Genomic DNA, 20,196 nt, shown 5'->3' with positions numbered 1-20,196 from the left:
AAATGTAAAGAGGAATCTAACATGTCTGTCTTGTAGAACAATCTCCATATGGGTTGTGATGGTCATTCTTGGTGACTAAGAGCACCTTCCCCTTTCTCTCTTACTGTCACTAGTCTGGATTTTCTGGATGGAAACTTGGCAACTTTGTTCTGCCCTCTCCTTGTTCTTGCATTTGTAGCTTTCTTAAATGGAGCCCTTCTACTGTTTTTCCCAGAGGTCTACATTCTAGTATGTAGGCAGAGCTCTTCTGTAAAGAAACATGCCAATAAACTTAACAAGAACAAAACTTCTTGCTCCTGTTTCTATTTTTATCACATTACTGAAACTGAAGCTCCTGAGCTAATTTTAATCTCTTCTTGTCCACTGCCCACTTTTAACTGTTCTATTACTCCCCCTTAGCATAACCTTAGCCAGCTAGGGAAAGGGTAGAATGAAGCAGAAATCTCAGTTACTGCTTGCAACAGCGAGGAAGTAAAGCTGTGCTGCTTTAATATTTTTAATTCTTGTAAGGGAAAAGTTGTGACGGCATACATTTACATGCTTAGACCTACCATGCTAATTCTCATCATGAGCTATATTGGATAGTTTCTGTGGCTTGACATTGACCTTGTTTGCATGTAAGCTAAACCAAACCATGGCTTAGCATGAATGAGCAAACGCGTTCCTGGAGTGAAAATTCTGCTGAAAGCCATCTCCCAAACGCCCTGTCCTGTTACTGCCAGCTACCCAGAACTATGCCAAGGTTTGGCATTGCAACTGAGCCCATTTTCGAGGTTTGTTGTTCTTGGCTTGCTGTTCATGGCTTGAGCAGAAACCAACCACAACCACAGGTTCATACAGTGCTAAACCCTGACTTATTCCTATGTAGCACAGCAGGACCAGGTAAGGAGCACAGTGTTTGCATTCTGCATCCCAGGAACCCACACACCTGCATATTTGTGCTAAGCCATGGTTTGTCTTAGCACTGAGTGCAAACTGGGCCATTGTCTTGTATAGCTAACTAATTGCCTGGAGAACAATAGAGCTCTCATTGTTGTACCTCAGTTTCTTGTTCCATACCAGAAGAAACAGATATTTAGTTCCTCCATTCTGTAGTTTGTATATGTTTAACAGAAATGGGGTCAAGTCCTTACTGTACAATGTAGGACGGATTGTTTTAATGCAATAGCTGGCCCCAAAACCTGACCACTATATAGGCCACTAGCCATATAGATGACTCATGATAGCGTTAGATTCAAGGCTGCTCATGTGTGGAGTATCTCTCCAAAATTAAACACTGATAAAAATACTGAGCACTTCTGCTTCTCTGAATGTCGGCAATGCTGAAACCATGCATTCATAGTAGTGGGTTGTGTGTGAGGTCAATGTGATTTTCAAAAAGCCTTGAGCTGTAGAAAGCAAACACAGTTAATTGGTAGTATTTCAGAGTAAAATTCTTCTATAGTGGGAGAGGCTTAGAACATTTTTCAAGGAGCTGCTGCTGTTCTTTATCCTCCGGGCATTCAGTGATGGTGCTCACATCCAATGCCAGGAATAATTGGATGATCTAGGTCAGCATATAATGTCTCCTCTTCTGTTACCATGTATACACAGGCCTTCTGGTATGGTTATTGTCTGTAGGATTGTTGCAATGTCCCACCTTTATGCCTTTGACAAGGTGGATCGAAAACTGGTTTTTTTTCAGTGCCGATTGCTGTACACTTGTTCTGCCTGTGCAGCTAGTTTCTTTGCCTTGTCAAAACATCTACCCATGGCTATATGGTACATGAATGCCACAAAATGGATATGTGCTATGGTTGTTGGAATATGGTTTGGGCTCCTCTAAATTTCCTTGCCTCTTTCATAGTCTATGGTTTCTTCTCAGAAATGTTCTCTTTTGTCTTCCAAAAGAGGTTTGCAGCTGATTTACTTCATAGCTGCGCTGCCATGGCACAGCCTTTTCTGCCGTTGCAGGTTTCAGTGTAGCCAGCTGCTTCAGTATCTTCAAGCGTACTTCACTGATCAAACTGAATTGCCACTTGAAAAGCATGACTTGTTCAAAACCGCATCTTGTAACGCCAGACCTCCCAGGGCTCCAGTGAAGTAGAAGCTGACAAATCAAAACAACCCAGGAGGAACTGAAAATGTCATAGCAGAGCCCACTATTAATTTCTGTGTTGTGAACACCAAGAATGCTTGCGAATTATAAAATTGTCATGGCAACAAGTCTTCACTCATGGATTTAAAACCATTGACAGCTGCCCTCCAATATACCTTCAGGAAACTTCTGCTGTGATACAGGGGGTGGCAGTTGCCATTGTGGTATAGTTAGAAAATGCTGCTGAACTTGGAGTGGCTATTTTGCTTTGGACCCGCGCTCTCACTTATACCATAGTTCTGTAGCAATTGGAATGGTCTGATCACTGTCTTCGGTCTACATTCTTTCAAAAGCATATTGATGGACCCTCATTAGAAAACCTCATATTTGCTCTGTGATGACTTGAATTGGCATCAGTGGGTGGGAGCCCAGGGAAGGGTTTCTGGTCCAGCAGAGGCATCTTTTAACAGAAGAGAGAGTTGCTGATTCAAAGCCCCCCCCCCAAAAAAAAAACAGGGTGGAAGTTGGTGGCGGTACAGAGGTAATCAGCAAAAAGGGCTCCCCCCAACTGATTCCTTTTATTAGATGAAAAGCTGTTTTGGACCAGCTGATTCAATGAAAAGTTCATATTAATGACTTCATTTCTAGTAACTGGTCTATAATGAATTCCTTTCTCCTAGGCATAGAACAATTTGGATTTTATATAGCCTTCCCCATCATTGTCACTTGAGTATCCTATATCAGCTAGAATCTTTTGGAAATTGGAGATGGAAGACTAGACAAAATAGGTTAGCTTTTTTCTTGGGAGTCTGCCTGTTTGGGGGAATGCAATGTCCTATATAGGACATAGGAGTGTAGTAGATAATGATATCCTGCATGTCAACTGAAATTTTATTTTTTCTGGGTTCTAACAAGGCTTGAGATGCACGGCAACTGGGCATGTCCCCTATCAATTCCGCACACATGCAGTGCTGCTATGGTTCAAAAAGGCAAAAGCAGGAGCTAATAATGCATTGACAGAGGGGTAAACTCTTGGATTGACCATGTATTTGGAATCACCAATGCCACTAGCCCCAAAGGAGTTTGGAATAAAATTTATTAAAACTTCTGAGTGCTGTGCATCTTTAACACATGTATAAGAAGGGCTAGGAAGTTATGCAAGCCATTCAAGGGAAGTAACAGGCCTACTCTATGCCTTGGTCAGAACACATGGAGAACTGTGTTCAGTTCTGGGCACCACAAGTTAAGGATATTGACAAGCTGGAATGTGCTCAGAGAAGGGCAACCAAGATGATCAAGGGTCTGGAAATGATCAAGGCCTTATGAGGAATGGTTGAGGGAGTTGAGTATGTTTAGCCTGGGAAAGAGGAGACAGGAGATATGATAGCTGTCTTCAAATATCCAATGGGTTGTCACAAGTTACAAGAAAGGAGATTCTGGCTAAACTCCCATGAGAGGTGACAGCCTCTTTGGAGGTTTTTAAGCAGAGGTTGATTGGCCGTCTGTCCTGGACCAAGTCCAAAAGGTTGCTCCTACCTGTATTGTTTCTCAGTTTATATAGGAGGCTGAGTGATAACTTCCCTGGAGGTCCTGTGTGTGGTATAATATGCAAAAGCTGTGCTTGCTTCCAGCTGCTAAATGTGATTGGGGCATGTGTATCCTCAAAAAGTGATATGAAAGAGGAGAGCCCAATATGTATATGGAGGAAAATGGATACAAAAGATGGAGTCAGGTATGTGTAGCAGACAAAGGAAAGAAATAAATTACAGGAAACTAGCAGGCTGCATTCAGACCTGTTGAGATAAATTTCTAATGGTGACTCGGGTAACAACAGACTGTGCCCCTTAGACCCTGTTGATTCATTGGAGTGAAATTAATAACACATATGTAATGAGTGTGCCATTATATGCCAAACAGGTCAGCTTCAAAAGGAACCTCTGTGATTCTTCTCAACATCCTTCTTAAATTGTGGTGCCCAGAACTGGATACAGTACTCTAGGTGTAATCCGACCAAGGCAGAACAGAGCAAGACTACTGCTTCCCTTGATTGGGACACTACTGTTGATGCAGCCTAGAGTAGCATTAGTTTTTTTGCTGATACATGACACTGTTGACTCATGTTAAGCTTGTGGTCTACTAAGATCCTTTTCACATGTACTACTGGCAAGCCAGGTGTTCCCCATCTTATGTTTGTGCAACTGGTTATTCGTCCCTAAGATTATTCCTTACATTTGTCTCTATTGAATTTCATTTTATTAGTTTAGGTCTAGTCCTCCAATCTGTTAAGGTCATACTAAATCCAGATTCTGTCTTCTGCGGCATTAGCTACCACTCCCAGTTTCATGTCAGCTGCAAATTGGATTATCTTATCCTTGATTTGTCCAAGTCATTTATAAAGACGTTGAACAGCAACAGGCACAGACAGAACCCTGTGGCATCCCACTTGTCACTTTTTCCCAAGGAGACAAGGAACTATTAGTGAGCACTCTGGGTTCGGTGAGTCAAGGAGCTGCAAATCCATCTAACAGTTACCATGTCTAGCCCACACTTTACCAGCTTCTCCACATCATGGGGGACTTTCTCAAAAGCCTTTCTGAAATCAAGAGACACCATGCCCACAGTATTCCCCTGATCCATCAAGCTTGTAACTCCATAAAAAAAGAAATAAGGTTTGTCTGGCATGACATGTTTTTGAGAAACCCATGCTGGGTTTTTCCTTTTCTAAGTGCTTACAGACGGACGGTTTAATTATCTGTTCTAGTATCAATGTCCTGGTATCAATGTCAAACTGACCAGTCGGTAGCTACCTGGCTGCATGGGGATTTGAACTCTGCTTCTCAAACAAAAGTTAGATGAGAAGCAGTGTGGTGATATGGTCTCAGCTTTGAAGGTTTTAAAAATAAAACCCCCACGGTTCACCAACGTGCTTTTTTACATCTGCATAGAAACCTCTGGCTGTTCTAAGGCATAACCAATGGGTTTAAAAGCGACCCTTTGCTTAAGAGCAGAAGAGGCTGTAGTAAACCGAGGTCCACCTCGTCCCAACATGCTTTGCAAGACGTCTACGGGGTGGGCTCTTCCCCAGAGCGCGGTTTTTACCTCCTGCACAGAACTGCTGTTTTTTAAAGCCGTGCAAGAGGGAGGCAGGGCGAGCGAAATGGCGGAGAAAATAATAAGACATGGGAGGAGGAGGAGGAGGAGGACGGGTGTCAGATTTATCGAAAGTGGGAGGGGGAGCGAGAAAGCAAGCTGCGGAGCTCGAGGGTTTGAATTGCCTCCCCGCCCCCCTTTCCCTTTTGGCATAAGAAGCAAATCAGATTCAAGGCGAAGGAAGGTGGGGGTAACTTTTCCTGCGCAGGAGGATGCAGTTGAAAGTGGGTGTAACGCGCCTGCTTCCCTCCCTCCCAGAGCGATCGTGAACCAGCTTTAAAAGGTGGCAGCAGAGAAGGGGCTTTGATGGAGTAGGCGGATTCTATGGCTAAAAAGCTCCCTCGCCTTCAAGTAACCGCACTGGGTTGCTTTCGTTTTCTTCCCTGCATGAAGATCTCTCTCTCTCTCTCTCCCCACCCCCCAATATAAAAAGAAACGTCCCCCTCCTACACACACAGACATTTTACACAGTGCTCTTGGCAACACTGGCTAGGGCTGTCTGCACTTCTAAAGCAGAGGTGGTGCTGCCCCGCCCCCCTTTCCCTGCCAGCCCCCTTCCGATGGGGGGCATATGTGCCCCCCTTATTTAAATGCGTCCGGATCGGGCGCCCTCTCAGATAGCTTATAAGCTAACGTGGGTAAAAGGGAATTTAAATTCTGCCCAAATTGGGGGGCGGGAAGGAGACTTGGCAGGCGGGATAAATCCATGGCATCCTGCGTGCGGAGCAAGATGCCCCCTGCCGCCAGTAGCTGCTCCCCGAAAGAAGTGTCCGTTGCCACCCGATCGGTTTCCAATCAAATCCGGAAAAGGGGGGGGGGAACCCAGGTGCGCCTTGGCTGAAAAGGAGCCGCTGCACCAAACCGCCCCCACCCCGCGGCGCTGATCTTCTCCCCGTTTTGCACGCCTCCGATTATCGCTTTCTTTTAACCAAAAACTAAAGGACGCCGCCCCCTCCCTAGGTAGCTCGAAGTGGGGTGCGGAGTAGCCCGGAGAGACTTCTGGTGGCTAGACTTTACATACCCTCTTATCTCCGTGTCTTTAAAGACAAGTGGCAAGATCCTGAAAACATCCTCCATATTCATTTCCACGCTCGAAGCCCAAGTTGAGACATGGCCACCCCAACCCCATCTAACATATCTAAATCTAAATATCTAAATCTAAATATATACAAACTCAAAAGCAATAAAGTGAGTGGGCACCCAACGCCTTCTCTGCAGGCTCCTCCACCGGGTTGTTCAAGAATCGCCCCCCGCCCCGACCTTCGCTTCATCGGTTGTTTCACCAATTTGGGCATTTCCTATGGTAAATATACATCGCGCCTCCTCGCCCCCCAAAAGCAGCACAAATAGCAGCGCCCCTTTGCCCTTCCATACCACTTCATACTAGAGACCAAACGCGCCTCCGTCGGGAGTGCCTGCGTGGTAGGGGGAGGGCTTGCAACCCCCTCTAGCCCAAACTGGAAGGTGCTGCCACCCCACAACCGAGGATCCCTGGGCGGCCAAATCCTGCCCTCTCTGAGCCCCGCAACCCCTTGAGTCACGGCCCCTCCAGATCGGGCGGGGACCCCCCTGGAATGAGCTCCACAGCTCCGTTGCTGCTGCAGCCGACCACGTGAGGGCGTCCAGTGTGTTAGTTGCAACAAATTAACCCTGGGCTAGTAACCCCCCCGAGGGTCGCCGGCGCCCCACGACCGGCCAGCGGCACGCGGCGCCCTCTTCTCTACCGGGTCCGCGCGTTGGCCGTGCCGTGCGGATCCTTCGCGGCCCCCCAGAGCCCTCCATACAGGGCGCCCCCATCCTCTGCCTTCCCCCAGCATAGGGTGCGCCCTTAAAATCGCCTCCAGGGAACCTTTCCCAGCCCCGGGAGGCTGCGGCGCCCGGGCAGCTCCGTCAGGCACCGTCGGGAGCAGCCGCTGGCGCCGGCAGCCCGACCCTAGGCCGCCGGACGCGGGCGGGAGAGCTCGCCGAAGGGGCCACAAAAAGCACAACTTGGAGCCGGCCTCCTCGCTGCCTGTTGTTGTTCTCAACGTGGTCCGCTCCTGGCGCATATAAAGAGCTGTGGCGGAGCCCGCCCAGGCAGACGGCTTTCTCTCGGGCGGAGCAGAGGTGAGCTGTGCTCGGCTACCGCGCTTGCTGCTCCTTCCCGAGCGCGCACACGAGCCTGGTCTTTTTATTCTTGCGAAGAGCGCCGTCCCGCTTTCTCCGGCATGTCTGTTGAGCTGGAAGAAGCCGACCTGCCCCTGGCCGAGGCGGAAGAGGCGCCTCTGGCTCCGGAGAAGAAAGGCGCCGCCAAGAAAGCCAAAGGCGGCGGCGGCGGGTCGGTGTTGTCGCCTTCCAAGAAGAAGAAAAATAGCAAGAAGAAGAACCAGCCGGGCAAGTACAGCCAGCTGGTGGTGGAGGCGATCCGCAAGCTGGGCGAGCGCAACGGCTCTTCGCTGGCCAAGATCTACAACGAAGCCAAGAAAGTGGCCTGGTTCGACCAGCAGAACGGGCGCACCTACCTCAAGTACTCCATCAAGGCGCTGGTGCAGAACGACACCTTGCTGCAGGTGAAGGGCACGGGCGCCAACGGCTCCTTCAAGCTCAACAGGAAGAAGCTGGAGGGCGGAGAAGGGGGCGCCGGAGCAGGAGGCGGGGGCGCCTCGCACGCCAAGTCGCACAAGAAGGCGGTGGCCGTGCCCGCGTCGCGCAAGGTCGAGAAGAAGCCCGTGGCCAAGAGCAAAAAGCTGGAGAAGAAGTCGCACAAGAAAGGCGCCGGCGGGGCCGCCGCCAAGAAGGACAAGGTGAAAGCCAAGAAGGCGGCCAAGAAGACGGCCGCCTCGCCCAGCGCCAAGAAGGTGAAGAAGTCGGCCAAGCCCAAGGCGCTCAAGAGCAGGAAATGAACGAGGCGCAGATGGAGAGGGCAGGGGGCCCTGGACTTGTGGAGCCTCGAGACATTGTGACTTATTGCTCTCAGCACAGCCATGTTACCCGGTTTCGTTTCTGTAGCTTTCTTTTTGGGGGGGTGAGGGGTGGGCGTGGGTTGGAGGCGCTCCTTTTCTTCATTAGCCGCCGGTTCCTTGGAGGGGAGAGGAATACGTTACTCGCCCCAGCCCTTTATTTTTTTAATAAAGGGGGGATGACTTGAGGGCTTGTGCGGGGTTCTTTTGTTTTTTAATTTGGAATAGTTTATTTTTTCCTGCCCCCCTCCCCCGAAAAATATGGAGGATAGGCGGCGCCGCTTCCCTGGTTCTCCATGCTCACGGGGGCGTTTTGGCTGCCTTCCGAAAGTTTCCCCGGCCGTCGTGGCCGCCCCTCGGATGCTGCTGCGGCGCCATGGCAACGGCGTCTGGGCTTTTCCCTTTAAAAAGGCGCTTCTCGGGATTCAAGGAGGGAGGGGAGAAATGGGGAGCGGTTGGGACCAAGTGGGGTTGTGTCGGGGTGCTTTTTTATTTCGTTTTTGCCTTTAAGAGGCCTGCACAGCCATTACCGAGCGGGATGCGTAGATGCTCAGTTCTATGGAAGGTGGAGATCGGAGGGGATCTCCCTCCTCTCCTGGAAGATCATCATACTGCCTTCAAAGGTGTCTTGCCTTCGGTAGCCTTTCCCCTCCGCACTTGTGTTTTTTGGTTTTTTTTGTTCAATAAATCGTTTAAAATGCTTTTTTTTCACTCGCTGCTTCCTCCGTGTGTTTTAAGTGTGCAAGAGGCAAATGAAAACGGCTTGGGAGGGAGGGTGGGAAATGGGGGCGTTAGAATTGAAAAAGGTGGCCCTAGTGGGATTAACCGGAGATAATGGGGGTGCGGCTATAGGGTGGAGGAGGCTGGGTACCAGGCAGGGGGAGCTGTAGCTTCTGCGTGGGGGGTGGGGAAGGATGCGCATTCCACCCGCTTAATTTTCTACCGGTGTGGAGTTTTCTGGAGGTGGGCGTGTCAATCATTTCAAACGAGCTTTTTCCTCTCTGAGGAAAGAGCTCCATTTTCTGCAAAGACCGGCAGGCATTGCATTGCCCTGTTAGCAAAAACTCTGCCCTTGGTCACTTTTTGCACCCATATCGTAGTAGGTATTGCAAGTTTGAGGTCGTCGTCCACATAAAAATCCGAGCCGGACCTCCAGTTCCAGGGAGAAAGCGGCAATCCTTTGGTTTGGCGGTTCCCCTCCTCTCCAAAACCCCGCACATGCACCTTGCTAAAAAGAAGCCTCTAGGGGGCGAGCCTAGCCTTTGCGTACATGGGGGGTTACGTCATCGGGCGCCAGTGCGCACGAGTGGGGAAACGCCCGTTGGTTGGCTGGCCGGGGCGGTTACGTCAAGCCATTCGTCTGCACCGGTAGCGTCACTCCTTTCGCAGATAGCAGGTTGAAAGGGGGGAGGCGGCACCTAAATGCTCGACTGAGTCGTGAATTGATCGTCTCTCCGGAGCTGCTACCGCTGCTTCCTACCAAAGGTCTGCTCCGGCCTCTCATTTATCTCGGCGTAAGGGGCGGGAGTGGCTTACAACAGCCCTGCAATGTAGCTCACTTCCTAAGCTAAAAAACACCTCTTCTTAACCATCCCATATGATGCTGGGAGGTAGTTGTATATTCACCCACCCTTCCTGCCAGTGGCCCGCTTTCCGCTGCCAGAAAAACAAGAGCTCCACCCCAGAGCTGGGAAAAGGACTTCACTGCTGCACCTTCCGCGGCTCGCTACCTGTCCGTGGCGGCAATATGAAGGGGCAGTTGCAGCAAACGAAAAGGTGAAAGTGGGAAATGAACGGCGGAGGCCGGCGCCGTCTGGGATAGGGGAAAGGTCTAGGGAGAATATGGCCTGGGAGAGAGGGAAGCTGGGCTAGCCCCAGGCCTGCTTTTGCAGGATCTTGCCATGGGGCTACTCAGGTCAGGAAAGTATATAACCTTAAGAAGGGAATTGGAGGGCACCTGCTTAGGGTGGCAGAAACGGTGCAGTAGAGCAGGGCCCTGCTAATACAAACCTTGTAACTACAAATATCACCCCACATATTAAATTATGGCCTAACTTTCAACCCCTTGGAGAACACTTAAAGGAGCTCCAAGAGCTGAGCATATTAGGATCAGGAACTAAGACCAAGCCTGTAGAAGGAGCAGCCTGACTGTTTCTCCTTCACTTTTAATCTTGGCACTTGTCCATAAGGAATCCTCTACATAAAAGAAAACACACAGCACACAGTTCAGGTTTACAATTAAGGGTGAGGGTAAGAGAATGTATCACCCACCATGAAATGGTCCTTAATAGGTGCCATAACTCACCATCATGCAAATATAACCACCACCATATAGTTCTGAAGAAAGTAATAATACATAGCAAGTGTGCCACTGTAAGGGGTATCCAAATCGTACAAAAAGGGTGATAATACTATTCTAAATGTCCAGATAAAACTAGTGGCATAGAAAGATCCTTATAATAAATATAGCCTGAGTCGTGGCCTAGAACTGCAGTTGGCCAGGTTTTGGCACTTCAGGAAAAACCTCTATTTTGATAAACTACTTAAGAAGACAGGATCGTAAGATATTCTCCCAGCTTCACAACCCAATGTACATACAGGAGCAAGGCATCTCCCTGCAAACTATATTGATAGACTTTATTCAAATCATGCATGGAGATACTTTCACTTTTGTGAACTGGTATTTTCACATTTCTTACAGTTCAACTTTGTCCATTCCAGACTGATCCAACAGTTTCAAGCTTTAACCAGCAGCATCCAACTAAGCCACACTTAAGCTATGGGCTCTGTACACAAGGGGGAAAAGAACACCATGTGGTACAGCTGTTGAACTACAACTCGCACCATCCATTACCTTGGAACTACTGGCTGGGGCTGATGGAAGTTGTAGTTCAACAGCTGGAGGGCCCCACTCTGGCTACCCCTGTTATATCTAAGTGCAGATAGCTAGAAACCACCACTGTAGCAGCATGGTATGTTTCTTCAAGAGAAGGAAAACATTAAATGACTTCACCTTTTCCAAAAAGACCCATGATTACCCTAATTCCCTGCAAGGATATTTCCAAAAGGCAGAAACAGGCACATGAAAAATAGAGGGGAAAAACCACAGCACCCCCCTTCTATAATTTGCAAGGCTCTCAGGCTCCAGGCTCAAACAGAAGATTAGCAGGTAGCAGAGTCTGCTGGGAGTTTGGAGGCATTTTTATGTTGAAGATCTCTTGTTCCTTTTACACAAGCTCTGTGTCCACTACCTTAAACTGTTTTAAGGATTATAGAAGCACATTTTTCAATCCAAGTGCTATATTAAATAATGCGTTGAGAGGCATCATGTGGCAACACAGTGCTAGTCCTGACCTACCTGCTGCGGCTCACATCAGATTTCAACAGTATTCTATAGTATGGATGGAAGGCCTTTTAAATGCATATCCCCAGTTTGTTAAAGACAGCTGTTCAGTTCACTATTGGGAATCTAATAAATTTAGAATAATTTTTTTATTTTTTGGTACTCTGTAGAGTGGTAATTAATGGTGTTCACCAAGATCCTTATATATTGCAATGACTTATGTTTCTAAGCAATACTGTACAATTGAATTGACCGATCACCAAGACTTCCTGTCTTCACCCTCAATCCAAAGTTATCTTCCAAAATGGATATAAAGGCTGCTGCTTTTAAGTCACTTCTAAGCTTTTCCACACACTTTGCCACCTGCATTCTCTTCATGAATCTAGTTTCCACCATTCATTCATTTCCATCTGCATTAAAGGGAAGAGTTAACGGTGACACTTATGACAGGGCAGAAAAGCTCACATTTGTGCCACTAATTCAAGCAATATACAGACACAGTTCATACACCATGTTAAGCCATACCATCGGGATTCCTGGAGATCATAGCCACTTAGCTCCTGCCCCTGTGAGCTAAGTCATGGTTTAGCTTAGTATGTCATCCAAATGCAGGCCAGGCTCATGGCTTGTCTTGCTCCAGTAAACTCCAAGGTTTGCTTTTGGTTTACAGTTCCTCGTTTGTCTGGAGCAAGGCAAACTACAAGTCTGGGTTTGGATAACATGCTAAACTAAATCATAGCTTAGCTCAGAAGAAGAACAAAGCAGCCACAATCTCTCCTCTCTGGCAGTCTGGACATCGATACATTCATGGTTTGGCTTAGTGTTACTTGCAAACTGAACTATAGACTCCCACAGATAGAAGAGCAAGCTAGCTGCTATTGTAAGGAATGCCATTTCTGGACAAGAGCAATATTTTCTTTTAGTGTCATTTAAGTTTTCACAACCCCACACGCCAGCTCTACCCATTGACATAAACAGATGGTAGAAAGGTACAAAAGGGAGGGGGGGAGAGGCTGCAGGGAAGCACCAGCCTTTTAGATGCTCACATATGGGACCCTAAGCTCTTCACAGCGAAGCCCCCTTTGTAGAACTGACATCCCTTTCTAATATTACTTTTTACCATCTGTTGATTTAATCATGTTCGCTTCCCTTCAGCTTTACATTTAAAACACAGTTAAAAGTAAAATATACCAAGGGGCCATGTGATGAGGGCTTAGGAAGGTTATATTTGTTAATTGCTAAACAGATTTCATTAATTCTGAACAGAGAATACATGAGAGCACAGTGCAAGTTCTACCAGCAAGAAATGCACTGCACAGCTTAATCCTGTCCCCATTTACTTTGAATACTGCATCCAACTGAACTGGCTTCCTCAGGACTTCCTACTCCGATGCTAGCACTTTTCGGAAGCAAGTCATGTCAACTTTGAATGGGCACCACCAAATAAATGCTTGACGGGTTCTAACACATATTAATAGCGCATGGGTTGCGCTGATGTCAGGAATAACCCAGTGCATTTCTAATGTAAGTTAATGGGAAACCTTGGGTTGTGCAGAGCTCTCTGCATGCAGAGGAATCTTGGGATCAGGGTGTCATTTGCCAAGCGGAGAGAAGTGAGGAAGATATGAGGCATTTGGTTGTGCAAGTCAGATAAATATTTTAAAAATGGGCTCCACTGCCAGGACCACAGAAGGATACTTTGGGCAAAATGGGCTTTAAGATTTGATACGAACATTAATTTCCCATTTATTAATCAACACCATTTAATTTGCTATTAGATAGAAAGAGGGAACATGGGAGCTGAAAGACAGATGGCTCACACTGCAGCCAAGTCAGTTACTAGACCAAACCTTTGACCTTCCACTGCCCACCTTCCCTTTCTTCCAGCAGTATTTTCAGGACAGTAGGGCATAAATGCACATTACAGACCTCAAACCACAAAAAAAACCTTTCATGGATTCAGTAACCCCCAAACAGCTAATTAAGTGATGTGTCGACAAGAGACATCTTTGACGTGCATTCAAGACTGAATCGGTTTAATAAGAATATTGGTTTTGCACTTTTCCAGTATCACAAGTTCTGCATTTTCTAATAAATACAAAGCAGTCTTTTGACAGAACACAAAATACTGATCTTGAAATAATAAAAGACAGAAAAACACAAACTCTCATTTCCTATTTTTCAGTAGTTATTTGCATTTAAACAATCTCTTCCCCACAATTATGCAATTCATGTTCATTCTAGAAGAAAGCAAGAGCCTTACACTGGTCCAGTGCCAGAGGAATGAGATAGCAACTTAGAAACAATGGGTCTTTTTTTCCTGGGTCTGCAGTGGGAGATAGGTAAGACAAATCAGACAGGAGCAGAGGTTCTACCTCTCCGGTATCACTAAGGAGTGAACGAACCACCTTCATTACCCAGGTATTAAAGCATCCAAGTTCCACTAACCTATGCGTTATTTGTCGAACCAGAGCAAGACAATACTTCATCCACAGATTTACACCTCACTTGATAGGTTGAACACATGCTACTTGACAGCACATACACAGTTGCCCATAAATATTACAAGTTCTACTTGCTCAATAGCCTAGACACTGCTGCATGCACGTGGTTCTATAAACTTTTCACCTAGGCAAGCAAGCAAGATTTGGCTCCGATACCATCTCTAGAGTACCATAGCTACTATGCACCACAGGACTGGCTAGGCCATCTTCCATGCTCATATGTTACCCAAACACCAATTTAGTAAACCAACACATTAACTAGATATTTTACTCTAGTATAAATTCAGTTTTTTTCCCCTAGAAAAACCCAAATCCCAAAAATTAATCCATTGAGGATTACAATTAAACAGATGCCACAATTGCACTCTATTTTATGCACCAGGCGTGAAATTCTGAACAGGAAAAAAACTGTGTATAGTCTTAAAGTGCAAAACAAAGATACAGAATGCCAAATCTCCATCGTTGGGGAAAGGTCTATAACAGAATTAATAATCCAAAAGGGAATGGGGGACAGAACAGACAACACAACGCAATTGCTTCTGTCTCAAGGAAGCTTCAGGCACCTCCAGACCTACCATCACTTAGGCTGAAAAACCACAAAAGCCATTATACTAAAATACTTTTGATTTTAGCTCTGCTGACGTCAACAGGACAAAAATACGACCTAAATCCAAGAACTCTTGCTTAAAATGAGGTTCCAGCTAAGCTGCTAAGCGCATTCAGAAGATCTGAATGCAGCACCAATCAAGGCTAGAGACAGATAATAGGAGCCCTCCCTCTCTGAAGAGTTGGTCTGAAAGACAATTACTGTTCTTGGCCTGTGCACTCATCTCACTTTTGTGTCTGGCCCAAATGATTCACGTCATTCAAAACCCTACCCCAAGCATGTTTGGCCAGAAGTGACAGTAGGACAAGATGTGTATACCTTAGGAAACTGAAGACACTGTCCAATAACCTTCCTCTCTCTCTCTCTCTCTCTCACACACACACACACACTACTGTTTGCCTCCAGCCCAAGGCTGTTAACTTCATAAACTAGATCCCCCCTTTCTTTAAAAAAAGGTTTGTAACAACAATAAAATCAAAATTTAACACGAGCACACAATTAGGAATGGAGTACAAATACAGTGACACAATACCTCATCATAAAGCAAACAAGGAAGGGGGAGAAAAAAAGCTTAGCACTTGAAGAGATGAATATTTCTCTCAACAAGAGTAGTGGCTCTTTTCACATTACGGTTTTTCTGGCAGCTTCCTTTTCTCCCCTCCCCCCTCCAACATTTTATTAAGTTTGTGATCACATTGAATGGGGATGTGCAGCAACAACAGGTAGATAGATCCATCACTGTATTGAGCTCCGTGACAGAGCAGTTTTAAGAGAGTAGACGGAATATTTGTGCAGAACAGTAATGAATGGAAAGGCTCTGCCTTCATCCTCCCTCCCTGACAGGTGCACAGACAGGATGCAGAAAGCCTCTATGGTCACAAATGGTGGCACACTGCCAAGTCCCTTGCCTTCCTAGGGCAGGCTTGCAGCTTCCACCTTGCTTCATGACTTCCGTTCTTCCAGTTAGTCCCAATGCAAGAAAAACAAGATGCACAAATCATTCTTCTAGTTCCAAAACTGTCCTTTCTTTCCAAATCCCCTTTCCCAAAAAATTAACAGTGGCTTAAGGGAGGGAAAAGAAAAGCTAATTGCACAGATGCTGCAGGTATAAGCAGCTTCAGGGTAGTAGATTAGGGGATAAATCATGGGGATGAGAGGGAGAATGAGAAGAGAGACAGAGGGAGGGAAAATAATAATACAGAAATCAATTTGCAGGGCACTAGGTGGCAGCCACCAGGCCCGCAGCAGGTGCCCTTCTCGCGACACAGAAAAATGATTTAAGCCTGCTCTTCCCACACCAATCCCCGGGACTGAAAGAGGGCAGGAGTGCCAAGCGAGGTGCAGATCATTGGAAAGAAAGAGGGTTGGAGAGGGCGAGAGGGAAGCCCGGCGGCTGCAGCGCCAGGCGGACAGGGAGGACCAGAGCGAGGAGAGGAGGCGCAGAGGCGGCCCAGTGATGGCTGCGCCAAGGCAGAGGAGGCGGAGAGGAAGAGATCTGCCCGGCGCTGGCTGCTCCAAGTGAAGCAGAGAGAAAAGGGAGAAAATGTCCGGTGCCCGCTGGGTCGGATCCTGCGGGTAGGGTGGCGGGGACACATCACCGGACCATTCTTTGTTGTTCCCCTTCGGAAACAGGGCCGGGCTCATTTCTTGGAGCTCTGGGTCTTCTTGGGCAGCAGCACGGCCTGGATGTTGGGCAGGACCCCGCCCTGGGCGATGGTCACCCCGCCCAGCAGCTTGTTGAGCTCCTCGTCGTTGCGGATGGCCAGCTGCAGGTGCCGCGGGATGATGCGGGTCTTCTTGTTGTCCCGCGCCGCGTTGCCGGCCAGCTCCAGGATCTCGGCCGACAGGTACTCCAGCACGGCCGCCAGGTAGACGGGCGCCCCGGCGCCCACCCGCTCGGCGTAGTTGCCTTTCCGCAGCAGCCGGTGCACGCGGCCCACCGGGAACTGCAGGCCGGCGCGGGACGAGCGGGACTTGGCTTTGGCGCGCGCTTTGCCGCCGGACTTCCCTCGGCCGGACATCGCGGGCAGGCGGCTGGGCTGGAGGGGGCGGGCAGGGGGGCGCTCCGAAAGGGCTGCAAGCCGAGGCCCGGCGCGAAGCAGGCAGAGGAGGAGAAAGACCTGGAGAAAAACACCGCCACCACAGAGTGTTAGCAAAGTAACGTGGGAACGCAGGTTGCGAGCCTGACGCGTGTTCCAGAGCAGCTCCGCCCCCTCCCCGCCGCGCGCCACCCCGCCTTGCAACCCAACCCCGGAGCGGACTGGCAGGGAGCAGGTTGCAGGCCGCGCTCCGGCGGCCCCCAGCTAGCGCCGCGCGCAGGGGTCACCTCCCTCCCCTCACCGTTCGCCGCCTCGCCAAGCGGAGCGCTCCGCCCGAGAGCCGCAGCTGCAGTGACAATAACAAGCGCGAGATGCTGGAGGATATAAATCCAAGCCCAGCCTGTCGGCGGCTTCCCATTGGCGGGGGCGAGCGCAGAGCCGGGCCGCTATTGGCGGGTATTCCGATCCCTGATTTGCATAGGAGCTCGCGTCGTCCATGTTCGGACTCGGAGGGAGCTGGAGCGGCAACAGACGCGCAGGCTTGGCCGCCTGCAAAGAGAGCTGCTGGTGAAGCATATTAATGTGCAGCAGCAGCAGCTTTGGGAGACGCGGGGGGTCTCTGGCGCGGCGTGACAAAGGGATGCACCGGGGGAAAGAGGAGGCGGGCGGGCGGCTGCTGCACTTGCTCCTGATAATGCCACCTGGAGCAGCCGCCCCTCTGGGTAAGGAGAAGGCAGCCAAGGTTAGCAGAATTTCCCCAATTCCCTCTCTCCCGAGTTGAATTTCTTGAAATACTTGGTCTGCCCCCCAAACCCAGCTGACGGCTAGCCCGCAGGTGCAAACGCAAGCTTAGGATCACGACCGCCGCGCCCTAGGGCAAATTCAGCACCCGCAATAAAGGCAAACATTTAAGGCCGTCTGGTTTTTCACAAGGGGAACTTAACTCAGGCAGGGCCTGAGGAGGAAGAGCATGATAGGATTACACACCTCCTCTCATTTATTTGTGCGGTATCTGGGTGCCCTTCTAGAGGACATTTCTTATTTATTTATAGATCCTCTCGGTTGGGTATTGCTTTCTCTCTATAAGCCTAATTAGCAGTACCCTATGTCAAAGACACCTAAAAAGGATGCTGGCCTATCCCAAAACAGGCAGGCAAACCTGTGGCCAAACCTTAGTCAAAAGGCCAAATCAAGTGTTTCTTGATTGGCACATCTGAGGTGGGGAAACCTAATCCTGCAATTACTAATTAGCATTTTATATAGTGCCTTTATTGCACAGAGCACTTTGCACGTGTTATCCTGGTATGATTTAACAATCTAGTAAAAGTCAGTATTGCTAAGTTCTTACAGGGGAGGTTAAGAGACAGTGGCATGCCTAAAGCCACCTAGTTGTAGGGAGTTCATGGATAGAAGTGAAATTTGAAGTCAATGTCTTAAGGGCCACATTGCATTCTTAAAACCAGTATATTGTGCCACCTTGAAATGAAAGGCAGAGCAGTCTTAACTTAGGAAATCTGCTGTGGAAGATGTCAGGGTTTACACCAGTTTAAATCGATGGGTGGGGGCAGGGGGGATACCCACCTGGAAGGATTTTGGTTGAGATTATATGGGGGCTAGGATTGTAGTAAGAGTTGTGCCACCTTCATGGATCAGCAAATCGTGCCTGTTATGCTGGGCCTGGTTTTGTTACTGTTTTTGTGGCTGGTGAGGAAGCCATCAGGATTTAGAAGAGTCTGGCCAACAAGCTCGTTCTGTGATGTACTGGATGTTGGGCCAAGCAGGCCATGCTCCAATCACAAGCATTCCTATTCTAGTTAAATTAGTTAAAAATAAAATACCTGCTGCAGACCAGTGACTTCACACAGGGATAGCTGTGCTAGTCTGTTGCAGGAAAATACAGTAGAATGTTGTGGCACTTAGAGACTAACAGGATTTGTTATGGCATAAGCTTCTGTGGACCAGTGTCTCATTTTACCAGATGAAACGGATGAATATGCATCTGCTGAAGTAGACTCTAGTCCACAAATGCTTGCTGCAATAAATCTTGTTAAGTCTCCAGCATGCCCCAACACTTGTAATTGCCAGACTGGACTTTAGGGGGCAGATGAAACCGCTGAGTCAGGGATACGCTTCTAGGGCCAGGGGAGAGTGAATTCGTTTCTAGGTTCAGCAGAAATTAGGCCCAGCTAGACGTTAAGCAAGAAGAATCTAAGCAAGCTAGGTAATTTCCTTAAATTATTGAAACGGACAACCCATGGGTAGGAAGACCAACTTTGGACATAATTGTACAGAAATATGAGGCATCACTCCAAAACATTCTAAGCCTAAACCAATTTATTTGGTGGACTTAGCACTGTGATATTCATTGTAAGAAGGCTCTAGAATAGAGACAATTTGCCTTCATGCTTCTGGAGGCTTTCCAGAGCTGAAAAAATTGGAGAGGCTTGTGATGGACCCATATTCCATTCCTCATAAGAGCACCGAGCTTGTGGCAGTATCATTATTAAACACACGTCATTCATCTACATTACTTACAAGGCAATATGAACTGCATTCAGATACATTGTGTCAAAAGGCCCAGGTAGAACATCTGCCCTGCATCTAGAGGGTCCCAGGTCCAATGGCTGGCATCTCCATGTGGGGCTGAGAGAGACCCCGGTCTGAAACCTGGAAGAGGCAGCTAGTCAGTGCAGGCCATACTGAGCTGCACGGACCATTAGTCTGACTTTGTAGAAGACAGGTTACGAGCTTAATTTGTTCTGGAGGTCTGGACCTAACCCGAAACCGTTCTAAACCTGAGATGCGCTTTCGCTAATAGGGCCTCCCGGTGCTGCGCAATTTCTGTTCTCATCCTGGGGCAAAGTTCGTAACCTGAGGTACTACATCCGCGTTAGCGAAGTTTGTAACCCGAGGTGTTTGTAACCCAAGGTACCACTGTACTGAACTTATAAAATGTTGCAAACACTCATGGGCTAGCATGATACACTTACAGCATTAATTCTTAACATAGCCAGAGTGCTTACAAATTCATGTGCTAATGTTCATTGTTATAGTCTTCAAGACAAGACAGGCATATTGTTCAGTGCCTCTGAGGCTGCAGTCCTAACCTCACTTACCTTGGAGTAAGTGGGATTTACTTCTGAGTAAACACTGCAGCCTAAACGAGTGTTTTGATGATTAGCTGGAATTGGGCAATGCACAAAAAAATAACGAGATAGAAACGCATTTTATTTTTTACAACCATTATTTAAATAAAAGCAATGAATGTTTTTCCAGAGAGCCTGGCTTCTGCTAAACTGTGCTCAAATAGTGAGCTTTAGTAAGATTTGCACCTGCTTATTCAAAACTCAAGACCACAAACATCACAGCATGTGCTTTGTCCCTTTTAGAAGATCAATTTTTAGCAGGTGTTGTTCAACACAGCAGAGTACCAGAGCAGCTCAATGGTACTAAAAAGAGAGGTTACAAAATAATCCTTTGATATGCCAAGAACACTGCTAGCCAGAAACTAAACCAAAAGAAGTATCTCTTATTGTT

General features: G+C 47.8%; 2 protein-coding genes across 2 annotated transcripts; one reads left to right on the top strand and one right to left on the bottom strand.

Annotated features, from left to right (window-relative positions):
* The first annotated feature begins 7,294 nt into the window (after positions 1-7,294).
* On the top strand, positions 7,295-8,877 carry LOC128408353 (histone H1.10). Its single transcript, XM_053377956.1, has one exon. It carries the CDS (start codon positions 7,435-7,437, stop codon positions 8,107-8,109), a length of 675 nt encoding a protein of 224 aa, XP_053233931.1. The 5' UTR covers positions 7,295-7,434; the 3' UTR covers positions 8,110-8,877.
* A 4,651-nt stretch (positions 8,878-13,528) lies between these two features.
* On the bottom strand, positions 13,529-17,075 carry LOC128408354 (histone H2A type 2-B-like). Its single transcript, XM_053377957.1, has 2 exons — positions 16,961-17,075; positions 13,529-16,740 (listed from the first exon to the last, which is right to left on the bottom strand). Exon 2 carries the CDS (start codon positions 16,639-16,641, stop codon positions 16,261-16,263), a length of 381 nt encoding a protein of 126 aa, XP_053233932.1. The 5' UTR covers positions 16,642-16,740; positions 16,961-17,075; the 3' UTR covers positions 13,529-16,260.
* Positions 17,076-20,196: the final 3,121 nt, after the last annotated feature.

This window comes from Podarcis raffonei, chromosome 2 (assembly GCF_027172205.1).
Source record: "Podarcis raffonei isolate rPodRaf1 chromosome 2, rPodRaf1.pri, whole genome shotgun sequence".
NCBI lineage: Eukaryota > Metazoa > Chordata > Lepidosauria > Squamata > Lacertidae > Podarcis > Podarcis raffonei.
This window is presented reverse-complemented; position numbering and strand designations above follow the sequence as displayed.

Excerpts from the sequence above, each read along its gene's own strand:
- LOC128408353 (XM_053377956.1), top strand. The coding sequence starts at position 7,435 with ATGTCTGTTGAGCTGGAAGAAGCCGACCTGCCCCTGGCCGAGGCGGAA.
- LOC128408354 (XM_053377957.1), bottom strand. The coding sequence starts at position 16,641 with ATGTCCGGCCGAGGGAAGTCCGGCGGCAAAGCGCGCGCCAAAGCCAAG.